The 17,044-nt window shown below is 39.8% G+C and overlaps 1 protein-coding gene across 2 annotated transcripts in view; it reads right to left on the minus strand.

The window, feature by feature from the left end:
* LOC126162306 (neuromodulin) overlaps nt 1-17,044 on the minus strand; it is a 942,653-nt gene that overhangs the window by 52,815 nt on the left and 872,794 nt on the right. For both annotated transcript variants that reach the window (XM_049918728.1, XM_049918729.1), the window contains one exon: nt 10,420-10,541. In XM_049918728.1, coding sequence (XP_049774685.1) covers nt 10,420-10,541 — 122 coding nt within the window. The remainder of the gene's footprint in view (nt 1-10,419; nt 10,542-17,044) is intronic.

Here is a 17,044-nt window from a genome sequence, read left to right on the forward strand (position 1 = left end):
GGGGTTTTGAGGAAGAAGAGAGAAAAACTAACCGACATACGCGGTCTACGCAACGAAAGCTAGCCCATTCGTTGTTTATGAAGGAATACTTGGCGAAAAGGAAGGGCAATAAATGTTGATTACGCGTGGTCCTAAGTGATCCATCCGCGAAGAAGAAGAAGAAGAAGGCTATTTTATCTTATTTTGAGATGAATTCATTTTTAAACAGTAATAAAGGCTTTTTCTCCGAGTTTTGTACGCATGGATTTAATTTTCCCCTCAGAACAGAAGGCCTTAATTGTAGCGTGCGTGGTGTGGCCTGTGTCGAAACTTGTAATTTCGTGTCTAATCTGTTGGATGGATCTACAACGAGGATCGAGTCTGACTACGAGTAGTCAGGGCGTAAACTCCTCCTTCGAAGTTAATTTCAATGCCTAAGGTGAGGGGTCACTACTGTGTTGGAAAAACGAAGTGACTTTTTTTAAAAAACTTTCATACTGAAGTAAATTTGTATTCATCCATGCTGTATGGAATTTGTCAATTACAAAAATTATTTTATAAATTTTCAGCCCCAATCACTTTTATTTAGCAATATTTATTAGCAAGACGCATTTCGGCAGTACGCTGCCCTCCTAAGGTGCTTTTCTTGCACATTCCTTAGGAGCGTCATGAGATCCATTTCGTGGATGTGACAGTGAGTTTACGTACCGAAAATCGTCCCTGTCCAGAAAGATTTATATATTTTAGTGTGCACCATTATATGTTTCGTATGTTTGAATAATGTCGGTGATTCTAGAATGAGGTACTGGCGGCAGTGAAGCTGTGAGGGCAGTTCCTGCTTGGTTGGCTCAGTGGGTAGAGCACTTGCCCACGAAACGCAAAGGTCCTGTGTTCGAGTGTCGGTCCTGTACACAGTTTTAATCTGTCATTAAGTTTCAATGTCGGTGATGTTTTTATTTACGTCTTTTTGTCGAATACAGCCTTGTATGGGACACAGAGCACAAGAACAAACACCACATCACTTCATGCTTTCACGTACAGTAGTTTCCATTCCAAAGATAGTTATCTGTTAAAACTTATTTCAATTTCTATGGAAGCGTATAGACTAAGAATACAGACTTTTTTTATATAATCATATTTATGTCGTTACATACATTCCACAGTATAACTGTTTAGTATTTATTGGTCTGTTCAGTATTTTTTTCTTTACGAGATAATTTATAAATCAGTTTTTATGGACTTGAACAAAGTTCGTTTCTACATATAATTGTATGCATCTGGTGACGGCAGCATGTTGTCGAATCGTGTCGTTCCAATAAACATTCGTAAATGAATGTAGTGTTATTTTATACACACTATTTTGCCATAAACTATAGACCTATGTAGTAGACGAATTGTTGAATACTGTTTAGGAACACAGTTTTACTTCGAAAAGTCTCATGCACCAATCTGTATAATGCGGTGAAAATGCCACAGGTAACACCTCTGAAGCACCACTACTACATAGATGAGCTCGCACAAGTAGTAGAAATATTAATACTTCTGGCTATGCGATGATCCCGCACATAGCTGAAATACTAGAATTAGGACACCACGAAATTTCCATTAAAACGACTGGCTAGGTCATATTAACTATTATAATGCTCGTCGTTAATATAACAAATTTCATAACTGTCATAAACTTATAGGCAGTCTACTGTCAGTAAAACGTTGCATAGATAAAGGAAGGTAGACTTGAACAACAGCCAGAGGTATAGATCCGCACTAGGGCTGTATTTAATGATTTATAGACTGGACCAGTAATTCCAAAGAAGATAGGCGTTCGCGGGTGCGAATATTCCCGTGACACCAGTTTTGTAAGACATGGTTTCAAAGTATTGACGCCAGTTATTTACAGAAGACTGGAAGAACCTGTAGAAGCCGAACTCTGAGAAAATCAGTTTGGGTTAGGGAGAAATGTAGGAAAACGCGAGGCAGCATTGACACAACGACTTATCTTAGGAGATAGATTGAAGAAAGGCAAACCTCTATTTATAGCATTTGTAGATTTTTATATAGCTTTCGACAATGTTGACTGGCATACACACTTCGATATTCTGAAGGTAGCAGGGATAAAATAGAGGGAACGAAGGGTTATATACAACTTGTAGAGAAACAAGGCTGCAGTTATAACTGTCGAGGGAGGTGATAGAGAAACAGTAGTTGACAAGGGAGTGAGAAATTTGAAATTTGTGTCGGCCGCGGTGGCCGTGCGGTTCTAGCCGCTTCAGTCCGGAACCGCGAGACTGCTACGGTCGCAAGTTCGAATCCTGCCTCGGGCATGGATGTGTGTGATTTCCTTATGTTAGTTAGGTTTAAGAAGTTCTAAGTTCTAGGGGACTGATGACCTCAGATGTTAAGTCCCATAGTGCTCAGAGCCATTTTTTGAAATTTGTGCTAAGGTCTTATAGGACCAAATTGCTGAGGTCATTGGTCTATCAGCTTACACACTACTTGATCTAACTTAACTAACTTACGCTATGGACAACACACACACCCATGCCCGAGGGAGGGCTCGAACCTCCGACGGGGGTAGCCGCGCGGACCGTGACAAGACGCCCCAGACGGCGCGGTTACCCCGCGCAGCTGACAAGGATGTGAGACAGGGATATAGCCTATCTGCGATGTTGTTCAACCTTTACATTGAACAAGCAGTAGCGGAAACCAAGGCGAAATTTGGAAAGTGAATTAAAACCTACGGAGAAGAAATGAAAACATTGAGGTTTGACGACGAGATTGTAATTCTATAAGAGCAGCAAAGGGCTCGTAAGACGGAATGGATAACCTCTTGTAAACAGTTTATAAGATAACAAAAAAAGTAAAAAAGGCAATGGAATTTTATATAATGGAATCAGGTGATGCTGAGGAAATTAGATTAGGAAACGACTTAATGGATGTAGCAGATGAGCTACTTGGGCAGCAGAATAATTGATCATGAAAAAGTAGGGAGGAAATAAAGTGCATACTGGCAATAGCGAAAAAAGCATTCTTAAAAAGACAAATTGTTAACCCAGAATATAAGTTTAAGTGTTAGGAAATCTTTTCTGGAAAATAGACGATAAACAGTAAAGATAAGAAGGGAATATAAACTTTTAAAATGTGGTACTACAGAAGAATATTGAAGACTAAATAGATAGATTGATAGATAGGTTGGAGAGAAGAGCGGCTGGTAGATAGTTTAGTGCAGGAAGCACGTTTAAAGGAAAGTAGGTTGCAGTAGTTTCATAGAGGAGGAGGAGGAGATTAGTGTTTAACGTCCCGTCGACAACGAGGTCATTAGAGACGGAGCGCAAGCTCGGGTGAGGGAAGGATGGGGAAGGAAATCGGCCGTGCCCTTTCAAAGGAACCATCCCGGCATTTGCCTGAAGCGATTTAGGGAAATCACGGAAAACCTAAATCAGGATGGTCGGAGACGGGATAGTTTCATAGAGACGAGGAGGATTGAACAGGATAGACTATCTTGAAGGGGTGCATCGTCTTCGGAGTCAAGATTACATCAACAACACTAACAACAACAACAATAGACCAAACTTGAGAGTCGGCAAGGACAGCATCTCAGCGCGCATGAACTGATCTTGTCGCAGTCGTAGACAGCGTCATCGTGTGTAAGGGTGGATTATCTCGTCTAATTATGTTGTACACTTTCACTTCAGTACATGGAGATTGTGTCAATTTCGTCACTTTCCAGTGAATTTAACCAATCACTGTCAGGTATTTCTTATTGCAAATTAATTTAAATAGTTGCAATTGGATATTTAACCGACTTTCATCTCTTGCCAAGATTTCAGCTAAGCAACATTAAGCGATTCCTCTCACAAGAAAATTGAGCGTTTTCATCCCTTGCTTCATCTCTAAAGGGGGTTGTGTAAGCCTCTTGCGGCTTGTTAATTAACTCTCTTCTACAGCCACAGCAGCTTGGGAGACCTTGTAGGCCTTCGACAGCGACTTTAATTAATTTTTAGGTAAATATCAAATGTGAGTAACTCATTTCATTACTCTGACTGGCTCAACTGTCTGATGCCGCCACTGCAAGAATTCTCTCCGTAATATTTCATTTCATTGACTGGTGAAGTCGATGAAACCATTATTTTGCTGAAACCAGAAGCGGTCTAAATAGTATCAAACTTCCATAACATACGAAGTAGAGTAAGAAATGGGATTAATTCTTGTTAAAGCGTGGAAACGTATGAGTAGACTCATCTGCACAGCACACCTGCGGAGTCATAAAGACGTGCTGAGGACAGCCAATTTTTTCCTACCCACGCTCATTTTGCTACTTTTTTTTGCCTACACTAAAAAGTATCGCTAAAGGCCACTGTCCCAGGGTGGCGTAGTGGTTAGGGCATCTGCCTAGTGAGCAGCAGACCTGGGTTTGAAACCTGGACTTGGTACAAATTTTCATTCGTCGCTTCAGTCTGTACATATATCTTACTTCTTAGTCTTAATGTTCTATTTTTTCGTAAATTTCTATTTTACACATAGAAATGAAATTGAGTTTCATGTATTAAATGCAAAAAGTATCAAAGTATCATTCTACGAAACAATGTACAAATAAAAAGTCGAAATTTTGATAATACCAACTATCTTACCGTCTGGATAGTAAGTTACAAGTTAAATGGCTGGAAATACGATGGCGGAAGTGATACATCGTGAAGCACTAATCCGATTTTATCAAACGTCGTGGAGATCATCATCACCTAAAGCGTATTAAATGATTAAACTTTCATTTGAGTCTCAACTGATCTCCATTATCATCATCAGTATGAGATGTGACTTCTGCGGGAACGAACAGAATCTTGTATTCCTTATGGCGGTGAATCCAACAGCCCCTAAATGTCATCGTCAGTCTCTTGTCATGACTGAAACGTTGATGGAGATTGATGGTTGGAGGCTGGTATGAAAGTATACAATAATTTATCCATTTTACTTGCTGTTGAGCTCCGTGACTATGGATGGCATTATTTTGAAAAATACAGCAACCAGTCGGTTTTTTATTATTTTATCCACAATTGCGGAACTTTTTTTACACTAGCTGTTCTAGGTTTCAAAATATTACGTACTGGTGGCAAACGAAAAATTTGTGCCGGACCACGATCCGAAGCCGGATTTCCCGCTTGTAGCGAGTGGTCGCTTTGGCCACTTCGGCCATCCGAGCACACTTCAAGGACCAACCCAAACTTCCACATGTCTTACTACGACCCTATCTCTCGCAATTTTTACTTAGATTACCGTCACAGGGTTTCAAGGAGACAAACGTATTCAGTGTTAGTATTAGGATCATCATTTTGCCCGTAGAAGCTTGTAATTCTTAGACCTATTTTTAACAGTGTTTGAAGAAACAGACGTTGATGACTATCTTGCACCGGTACTAAACTTGTGAAATTTATTCATAACTGCCGAATGTTATTGGCATTAGCTGCATTAAGTACGAAGATGTTATTCAGTTGGCGTAACACATTTGAATCTTCATTAAGTACGTCGTTAAATCATTGAGAGCAGTTTGGGTGCTACAGCTGGCCTGTGCAAAATTAATAATTTTGTTTAGCTACTACTCTTCGCGAGTTATATATTTACGAGATATTATTGGTTAGGTGTTCTCACTTTATACTCTGCTTGTTGTTCTGATTTTCGCGGTCACAGATGTGTCACAAAAAGTTTTTTACTAGTATCTTCCACATAAACAGCCCAGTAGCCGCCATGTCGCTGACTAACATCTTTGTTAACGTCGGAAAATTATATCTGTTCTCAAAATTATATTTCATTTACGTGCTCTGAAAGTACTATTCTAGTGTAAACTTCTGTACGACTAAAAAGTGAAAAACTGAAATTGTTTAACATGTAAGTAAAATAAAGCTTTGACCATAGATATAATTTTCCGATGCAAACGAAGATGTCAGTCGGCAACGTGGAGGATACTGCGCGTTTTCGGGCAACATACAAATGAGAAAGTGTTTGTTTCACATCTACAAAGGTAAAAATTGGAATAACAACAGGCGGAGTAAGAAGAAGTAGTAGTAGTGGTAGTAGTAGTAGTAGTAGTAGTAGTAGTAGTAGCGGCAGCTTTGTTCATCCATAGATCTCTTTTCACAAGGATATAGGACATGTCAAAGTATATACAAGCCTAGACCAATTTAAAATAAACTAATTTGTATACACATACACACAGACTTGTAGTTAGAGACAATCATTGATATACTCCTGGTATAGAATGTTGAGCTCAGAAAGAGGAAGAGGTGTTAGTATTGTGCTACTCATAGCTTGGGGGTAAGTTTGTCCAGAAAAGGAAAAAGGAAGGAAAGAAACACAGTGTGAAGGTGTTGTGTGGAATGCTGCATGTTTTATAATCATTATTATTATTTATTTGTATAACTTTTTTTAAACAAACCCCTACTCTGTTTTGTCTAAATAATCCTTCAATGTATCAAATATATTGCATAACAGGTACCTTTTAGCTGACTTTTTAAATAAGTCTATTTTTGCAATTTCTTTAATCTCGTTTTGTAATTTTTGTACAGTTCTATTCCTTGGTAGAAAATGCTGTTTTGAGTTTTATGTCTATTTTTTCTTGGTAAATGTAAGTTGAGTCTAGCTCTTGTTCCATGGTCATGGACAGAGCTATTAGTGCAGTAATTACCAATGTTATTTTTGATGTGTACAACTGACTGGTAAATGTATTCACAAAGAGCAGTTAAAATCCCCAGTGTTTTGAACAGATCTTTACAATGAGCTAGACTACTATTTCTGGTTATTATTCTTATGGCTCTTTTCTGAAAATCATATTTTGCGCATTTGTTCTCCAAAAAAGAGTGCCATAGCTAAGAACTGAGTGTACATATGAATAGTATGTAACTAAAAGACACTGCATGTTACACACTGATGATAGAACTCTGAGGGCATAACATGCTGATGACATTCTGTTTGCAAGTACCTTTGTGTGTTCACACCACTTCAACTGAGAATCAGTATTCATTCCTAGAAATTTAGCAGTTGTTACGCACTCTATCTTCATGGCATTAATTTTCTCCATCAAGTTACCTTCTATTCAGAAAGCTGTTACACTCAGCGACTGTTATATTGACTTGTAAATTATAGATTGCAGCGATCAGTCGTCCTTATTAAATTTTATTGTGCACATCTAGATTTCGGCTAGCTTCTAGATTGCAGCGATCAGTCGTCCTTTTTAAATTTTATTGTGCAGATCTAGATTTCGGCTAGCTTCTAGCCGAAATATAGATCTGCACAAAAAAATTTAAAAAGGACGACTGGTCACTGCAATCTATAATTTACAAAGTAATTTTTTTAATGATCAATGTCACTTTATTGCTTATTGACCAATTGTAAACTTCCTTGAGAGCTTCGTTTGCTTTGCTTTCTGTGCAAGGAGTTCTCTTGTTTTCTCAGTGACTATAATATTGCTGTCATTAGCGAAGAGAAGTTTTTCACCATGAGTAACACTACTCGGAAAGTCATTGATGTATATCAGGAATAGTATTGGTCCTAATATGCTACCTTGTGGAACCCCTATATTAATGTATTTTGGTTCTTAAACTTCCTGGCATATTAAAACTGTGTACCGGACCGAGACTCGAAGTCGGGACCTTTGCCTTTCGCGGGCAAGTATTCTACCATCTGAGCTACCCAAGCACGACTCACACCCCGTCGTCACAGATTTACTTCTGCCACTGCCTCGTCTCCTACCTTCCAAACTTTATAGAAGCTCTCCCGCGAACCTGCAGAACTAGCACTCCTGAAAGAAAGTATATTGCGGAGACATGGCTTAGCCACAGCCTGGGGGATGTTTCCAGAATGGGATTTTCACTCTGCAGCCGAGTGTGCGCTGATATGGTTCTGATAAGTGTTTTACTAAATGTTTAGATCTATTTGAAGTGTGTGTTATCTCTGCTCTTTGTACCCTGTCTGCTAGGTATGATCGAAACCAGTCATTAATTACCCCTCTTATTCCTTATGCTTCTAATTTATTTAATAGAATCTTGTGGTCGACTGCATCAAAGGCCTTAGGAAGACCCAAAAATATGCCTGTGACACACTCATCTTTGTCAAAAGCATCAAGTACAGCTTTTGTAAATTATACTATGGCTGACACCGTATTTTTGCCACCTCGGAAACCAAACTGTGATTCGCTGAAAAGATTGTATTTCTTCAGGTAATTCATTAATCTGTCTTTCATAGTTGCTTATATTATTTTTGAAAATGGTGGCAGCAGGGAAATTGGCCGGTAATTTTCTATGTCTTCACCTAACCAGTAACGTATCGTAAATAACAACTCGCGAATTGTAGTTGTTAAAAAAAGGTATTGTTAATTTTGCACAGGCCAGCAGCAGCATTCAAAGTGATGACGATGTATTTACACAAGATTCAAATATGTATTAAGCAAAATGAAGATGAGTGAAAGCCCGAAATACCTACTGGTGTAAACAAAAGAACATTAAAAGGGGCTGGTTGCTGTATTTATTAAAATAATTAAAATATACGTATTCCCTTTACATCCGAGTCATGATCTATGGTTGACAAATCAGAGGAACAGGGGGCAGCTTAAGAATTCGCCCGTTCCTCAAGTCGATTTTCGTCTGAACTGCATTGTGGAGTCTTGCATTATCTTTCTGGAATATGCCAGTTTGTACCATGACAGCAGGACTGTATCATTCCAGCCACATAATGGCGAGCGTCAACCTCCCTTCAACAGTTACCAGTCCAGTAGCAATCTGCACCATGATTCTAGTAGTTGGAAAGGTTCGACCGAGCTGCTCACAACCTTTCACTGGGCAGTCTATGGACACATTGGTATCGAATCGACCACCAGAAAGAGAATCGAGAGTTATCGCTGAATACCACAGAATGCCAATCAATGTCCCAGTTGACCCTGGCTCTATATTATGGGAACGTCTGTTGTCTGTTTAACAGTCTCAACGGTAAACTACGCATCACAGCCCAAGATATCAGTCGAACTTCCACTAGTATTTTCCCGACGCTTCGTGATGACTCTCTGTGAACCCTACCTGAGTTTAGAGAATATAAATCATCAGTTCACAGAGCCAGTCAAAAAATTCTACGATCTTCTCGTGGTATAGGCCTGTTTTCTTGCCACACAGTTGTCCTGGGTCCTTCTTGTCAACACCCGTTCTGCAGTCATTGTACAACGGCCAACTGCCTGCGAATCTGTCATTGTGATGCTCCCATGCATTTTATGACAATGAACCGACCTTTCTGAAAGTCCGAAAGGTAAGTTGCATGCGCCGGTCTCCCGGAAAGTTGTGTTGCAATCTTCACCTGTAAAGTTCCAATAATGTTAGACACACACAGTGATGTGCTCACGTCATTCTCCATCTGTAGAAATGGCTCTTTTCTGTACTGAAAATAAGTTGTCTTTGTAGACAACATATCGAGCATCAGTTCCGTAGTGTTCGGTCAGAGTGCTCGTGTTTGACACTTTCCGTTTCGAAATGAAAATTAAAGCACCTACAGTCGTCTCTTATGCCTTCAATTTATTTGCGAAACCGGTTTCAGTGTTTCATTACACCATCTTCAGGCCCTTGCCCAACGTAAACTGGGAGGAATCCAGTCTCGTGTGCAATCATAACAGGAGCCTGTCCTCCTGACAGTCATCAGTTAATAATCGAAGGGGTAGTGTCTTGCAAACCAGAGATCTACGGACATCGATTATTTAATATTGGCTCCTGTTATGATTGCACACGAGATTGGATTCCTTCCAAATTCGCCGGCCCGAGTGGGCGAGCGGTTCTAGGCGCTACAGTCTGGAGCCGCGCGACCGCTACGGTCGCAGGTTCGAATCCTGCCTCGGGCATGGATGTGTATGATGTCCTTAGGTTAGTTAGGTTTAAGTAGTTCTAAGTTCTAGGGGACTGATGACCTCAGAAGTTAAGTCCCATAGTGCTCAGAGCCATTTTGAACCTTCCAATTTACGGTGGTCAAGGGGTCCGAAGCTGGTGTAAAGGAACACCGAAACTGGTTGCATAAATAAATGAAATGCAAAAGCGACGGTTGCAGGTGTTAATTTCCATTTCAGACTTGACAGCCGAAGTCCCTGTAACCAGCTAGTACAAGGATAGACAAATATTTCTGTTACATCCTTCAGTTTAAGTGAAAATAGATTTTCTACAAACTTAGTTTCCCAAAAGGAACCAAAACTGTAGGGACTCTACTAAACGATTAGAAAATTTCTTTAGAACTGTATCACTGACCAAGAAATGAAATAAGTAATTTTTTTTTTTTTTTTTTTTTTTTTTTTTTTTTTTTTTTTTTTACAGTCTGCACTCGCATATGTAACGAAACTACTTGTTACGGACTAGTAGACGCACAAAGACGCAGCGTATTGATCCGTGTTTTAGTCTGGCGCGGTGGACATAGTGGTGAAACACGTACCTTGGCGTCTAGTTTCTCCATCTCCTTGCTGAGGTCCTCAGCGGTTTTCTCCTTTGGAGTTGTCTTCCGGGCCATGTGACCTCTGAACTGCGCCTGGATCTTGGTAGCCGCATTGCAGAGTTCTGGAAACAAGAGAGAACAACTCTGAGCAGGGCGTGTAGTTTAGTGGGCCGACCGCTGCGAGCAGCGCCTTCAGCAGGGTGGTATATGAGTGCTGGCTGCGTACTGCCGCGTCGCAGGGGGCCATGAGAAGGCTGCGGAGGAGGCAGAGGGCGTGGCCAAGCACAACCACCGCTCTGCACAGCGGGTGGGGGGTTCTTCCTGGCCATTAGTTCTGTAAGCAGCGGCGGCGCGTCACCGGGGACAGCGCTCTGATTATGGGGTGGGTGATCATCCACAGGGGCCAAGAGTCGCGGCCGTTATCGCAGCCTTCACAATGAGAAATTTTTTTATGCTCACAAGGACTTCTTACTACCTTACACTGTTGTGCGGGCCATAAAGTGAAGCACACTACTAACATAAACAAATATTACAGAACACAAATATTATTTGTGCCACGACATACTCTAAACAACATGAAACTTTTAAAACATGTGCCGCGCGGGATTAGCCGAGCGATCTCAGGCGCTGCAGTCTGGACTGTGTGACTGGTACCGGCGGAGGTTCGAGTCCTCCCTCGGGCATGGGTGTATGTATTTGTCCTTAGGATAACTTAGGTTAAGTAGTGTATAAGGTTAGGGACTGATGACCTTAACAGTTAAGTCCCATACGATTTCACACATTTTTTAAAAAACATGTGCATATTTGGCATCAAAACATACTCCAGATCAGCCAAACTACTCGTATAGCACAACAAAAAATCCGTACAAAATATCCGAACAGATATGCGAGTATATTGAAGATTTTCTTGCGAGTGGAACCTAGTACGTCGTTCTTCTTAACGGGGAGACATCGTGAGAAGCGAAGGTACTGTCTGGCGTACCTCATGGTATTATGTGATAGGGCCACTGCTGTCCACTATGTACAGGGTGAAACCGCATTATACCGACAAAATTCCAGATGTTGTTCAGGGATATTACAGAGTATGTTGGTACAAGGAACCCGTGCTCACTGGTTGCTCGTTACAGAGCAATTGCATTTCGAAATAGATCCGCATTCTGTGACTATGCCTTGACGTCAGCTGTTGGCCACACATGAAAATTTGTGTCAGACCGGGATCCGAAACCGGATTTCCCGTTTATCGCAAACAGTCACCCTAGCCACATCGGCTGTACGAGTACGCCTCCAGGACCGTTCTCGGATAGCCGAAGTGGCTAAGGCAAGCGCTCACAGCAAGAAGGAAATCCGGGTTCGAGTCCCGGTCAAACACAAATTTTCATTGTCGCAAACAACTGACGTCAAGGCATAATCGCAGAATGCGGATCTATTTCGTAATGTTTACCACAGCTGTAATCATCAGTGACAGTGCCTGTTCCGCCAGGCATGTATGCGTGTCTGAAATACATTGTACTGTGAAGACAGAGACGCTTCTTTTCACTCACTCATTATTCTCCGAAATCAAAAAAGAATGTCCTCGGTCCATGCATCCGTAATTACGTCTTTTAGTCTGTTCGCTTATTTTTTGTTTGTTTTCCTTCCTCCTCTGGTAATCACCAACATTCATCTCTCCGTGACATGCTAAGGAATCATCACTTTTTACATGGTTTTTGCATTAAACATCACACTGCGGTACACCATCTTTCCAAAAGGTTTCGAGATTGGATGAATAAAAAAATAGAGAAAAGTTTGTATGGTGGTTTTTATGCTTTAGGTGCTATGCACATTATCCCCTCACTACGTTCATACAACCATGTGAAACTGACCCTTAATGTGACTTCCTGCACTCCGTCGTTTTGTGGTAGATTCGCATTGATAATACCAAGTCTCTTCACGCTAATAATTTTTTTCAGGAAAGATATGTCCGCTGTTTGCATTTCAGTCAAGTCACGAGTCGTTGTTTCCCTTTGAGAGCCGGAGCGTGCGGGACCATATTTGTACACACTTTTCTCTTCTTCAAAACGTTCTGGACAGCGTCTTGAACGCCTGATTTAGAGATGATGCTCCATTGCGATTTGGACACAACAACGTTGACACACTACGGCCGCACGTCCACTAGTTAATACTGCCTACTCATATTGATTGATCGAATGCACACCTGTTGTTCACAGCAGTGATTCAAGCAGGCACCGCACTTATTGTGTTGATGTCGCTTTACGCCAGGATTAAAATCAGATTCGAAACTTTTCTGACGAACGGTGTAAATCAATACTGACAATATACACTACTCGTAAACTTACCTATTCAGACTCAGTGTAAGCTTCATTTTGAAAACTTTAAATAGTTTACGAATAGCTTTCTAAGTTAGGTTTACTCTTCCGTTTCCTTTCGTGTCAGTCCAGCTGGTGTTTTCAACTTCCACAAACATAAAAACTTTTCGACTGGTTCTGTTTAGTTGTTAATTGGCACTTTCATATTTGCGACTCGCCCAGGCTTCGTATGGGTAGCAGTTAGTATCTACGGCTGGTCTACTTCTCTGGCGTGCAGGTAATAAACCGTCAAAATACCTACACTAGTTTCTGAGATCAGTCTTCACATACACAGAAAAACGTGGAGGGGGGACTTCAATTTAGAAATATGTAAAGAAACATTTCCTGGCTCGATCGCAAAATATTTTTATCATCGGTTTCAAAACCTTATGCACAATGAACATTACAGCGTTATATATGCTAGCCATGAAATACATATGAAGGGCTATTTCAATAGTGGTATAAGTCCATTTTTGTTCATATTGAGATACAGAACCCTAAAGTTAAATGAGCGCTGAAAAATCTGCAATTGAGGTACCAGAAATATTCAAGCATATGGCTTGTTGCTGGAGATGAACCTTTCTTTCTGTTCGTTTGGCTCATTAATTTCAGAACATTATAGACAGAAAAGTGGAGGTAATGGACTTGTACCACTATTGAAATAAACGCTTAATATATGAATTGCCCTCATGTATCTTCAAAACCGTCTAAAGAGTCAGATGAAGGTATACCGATAGAAACATATTAGTACTGTTATATGTGGTAAACTTGTGTTTTTGTTTTTCTGTTTAAAATACGTTTTGTAATTAAAATCATAAAACATTTGGTGGAAGAGTTTTGCTAAACAGGCCGGACAGAAGTGAACTCTGTATATTTTTTGCTGTACTTCAATTATTCTCGCCATTCCGCGGCGTCGTTTTTTGTATGGCTATTGTAGAGTAGGCAAACCTACGTTTCTAGCAATTGTAGACTTAGAGAAAGCTTTTGACAATGTTGACTGGAATACTCTCTTTCAAATTCTAAAGGTAGCAGGGGTAAAATACAGGGAGCGAAAGGCTATTTACAATTTGTACAGAAACCAGATGGCAGTTATAAGAGTGAAAGGGAAGCAGTGGTCGGGAAGGGAGTGAGACAGGGTTTTAGCCTCTCCCCGATGTTATTCAATCTATATATTGAGCAAGCAGTAAAGGAAACAAAAGAAAAATTCGGAGTACGTATTAAAATCCAGGGAGAAAAAATAAAAACTTTGAGGTTCGCTGATGACACTGTAATTCTGTCAGAGACAGCAAAGGACTTGGAAGAGCAGTTGAACGGAATGGACATTGTCTTGAAAGGAGGATATAAGATGAACATCAACAAAAGCAAAACGAGGATAATGGAATGTAGTCGAATTAAGTCGGGCGATGCTGAGGGAATTAGATTAGGAAATGAGACACTTAAAGTAGTAAAGGAGTTTTGCTATTTGGGGAGCAAAATAACTAATGATGGTCGAAATAAAGAGGATAATAAATGTAGACTGGCAATGGCAAGGAAAGCGTTTTTGAAGAAGAGAAACTTGTTAACATCGAGTATAGATTTAAGTGTCAGGAAGTCATTTCTGAAAGTATTTGTATGGAGTGTAGCCATGTATGGAAGTGAAACATGGACAATAAATAGTTTGGACAAGAAGAGAATAGAAGCTTTCGAAATGTGGTGCTACAGAAGAATGTTGAAGATTAGGTGGGTAGATCACGTATCTAATGAGGAGGTTTTGAATAGGACTGGGGAGAAGAGAAGTTTGTGGCACAACTTGACTAGAAGAAGGGATCGGTTGGTAGGACATGTTCTGAGGCATCAAGAGATCACCAATTTAGTATTGGAGGGCAGCGTGGAGGGTAAAAATCGTAGAGGGAGACCAAGAGATGGATACACTAAGCAGATTCAGAAGGATGTAGGTTGCAGTAGGTACTGGGAGATGAAGAAGCTTGCACAGGATAGATTAGCATGGAGAGCTGCATCAAAATAGTCTCAGGACTGAAGACCACAACAACAACAACAACATTGTACAGTACGACCACGTGTTCCTGTGTACCCAAACTTCAGATAAAATATAAGATACTTTTTTGAAATGTGTAAGTGGAATTTAGTTGCAGTAAGAAACCTGATTATGTTCCATGATAACAATTCCTTTGTTATTTAATCAATATCGCTAAGCAGAACTACCATGAGATCGAGTTGTGAATAATTTCCTTTCATTTCTTAGACATTTTTTTTACGTAAGAATTGGGGTGGTAGTCGCTTCAGTGACTTGATTAATATTGTTCCTCACGATATTAATAGACAGTAACCTGATAATTAGGCGAATACGTCATCTGTAGCTTTTGACAGTAATCATTAATTTTAGTTATTTACATTTTTTGCTCAGGTTTGACGTCTTTTAACGTTACTCTCGGCCTTCACGAAATTGCTTAATAATCTGTATTTTTATTTTCGATGACGTACTGGGAAAGTATTCTTAGTAGTAATATCTCAGGCCTTTCTCTTGTACTGTTGTATAAATTCTTGAGGGAAATGCTTTAAGACACACAAAATGCTTGTCTATGAACAGCACTCATTGTGAATTCCGGCTTTATAAGCAACACATTTTCTTTTGATCAACTTAATTATACATTATTTTCATCTTACGGCGACTGATTTTCAGGCCTGCTTCCAAATTTTTCTTCTACGTTATTCCAGCAGTTACTGAAGCTTATCTGCATCAATGGTAAACACAAATCTATTAACAAAACGGAAGTGATTCTGATATGTTCCGCGGAAGTATGTTCCTTCTTTGTCTTCTCAGTTTAACGGTATGAAAACTACTTTTACGGCTCTGACCACTGGTTATTCGAAAGAAATCCAGAACTGTCATATCTCGTACTATTATATTATTATTTGATAAACTGCAATTACTTTAATTTATTTGTTCTGTTTGGTCCTCCTCAAGTCAAATTTCTAATTTTTTCTGGAATAATGGATTTAAGATAAAACATGTTATTCTTCTCGACAGTTTCTGCTAATGTATGACCTTCGTCACTTATTGTTTCTCTGAGACGAATCGTCTGCACTTTTTGTTTTTGCTTTCACATTAAAATACCACTTCGTCATCATGTAATGGGATTTGTTTCATGTATCAGTTTCTATAACTAATTTCTAGCAGATCGTAGGAACGAAATGATTCATACGTGTGTGATACTATTCGTATGTGAGTTCATTTCCAGTGATTGGTGTAGGCACCGTATACGATTTTGTTCCACAACGGCAGTTTTTGAGAAAGGAAAGCACACCGCTTCTACCTGAAGAGGCCTCTCTGGAAGCTCCCCATTAGCTGCTAGTTGGCAAATGGCTTGGCAGTCTTCTTAAGCTCTTAAACCCTAGGCTGTAAACTTGGGGCACGGGGAACATCAGTTACCGAAGAATGACAGCGCAGGGTGGAACACCTACACTAAAGACGCGAGTAGATGGGAACCTTTCCCATTACCAGAAGCACGACATAGCCAGACTTGTAAATTACTATTGCATAATGTTTATTAGCGAATTTGTTTCACGGATAGAGAAACTGGCACCAAGGAGACTTAGTATAGGCCAAGAGTTAACATTATATGGGACATCTTCAAACGGGAGACAGGACAGGCAGTCAGTGTACAAGATTCTATAACAATTAAACTAAATGACAGTGTTGTGACTGATAATTCACAAGTTGCAGTTGCTTTTAACAACTACTTTTTAAATATATCAGTAAACATAGAAATAAATTGTTAAGTTGAAAAAGCAAGAGGATATATTAAAATATCATTCCACAAAACTTAACGCAACCAGAAGTAGTACTAACATCCTTCAATGAAATTAATAAATTCTAAAATTCTAAAAAACGAAATCTCTTGAGGGGTTGACGGCATTGCAAACAGACTCCTGAAAAGTCGTTCCAGCTTAATAATGTCCTTAATGACATAAACAATGCATTACTGGCACAGGGAATTTTTCCAGGCAGGTTAAAATGTGCAGTTATTAAATCACTTCATAGGAAAGGGATAAGACTGACTTAAGCAATTATCGTCCAGTTTCCTTACTGACATATTTTTCCAAAATATTCGAAAAAGTAGTGTACTCGAGGGTACTCACAAACTTAATTTACTTAGCATATCAAAATTTGGATTCCAGAAAGGTTGCTCGACTGAGAATGCTATTTATATTCATTCATCAAATAGTACAGGCCTTAAATAATAATAAATTACCCTTTGTTATTTTTTGTGATCTTTTCA

Source organism: Schistocerca cancellata, chromosome 2 (assembly GCF_023864275.1).
Source record: "Schistocerca cancellata isolate TAMUIC-IGC-003103 chromosome 2, iqSchCanc2.1, whole genome shotgun sequence".
NCBI lineage: Eukaryota > Metazoa > Arthropoda > Insecta > Orthoptera > Acrididae > Schistocerca > Schistocerca cancellata.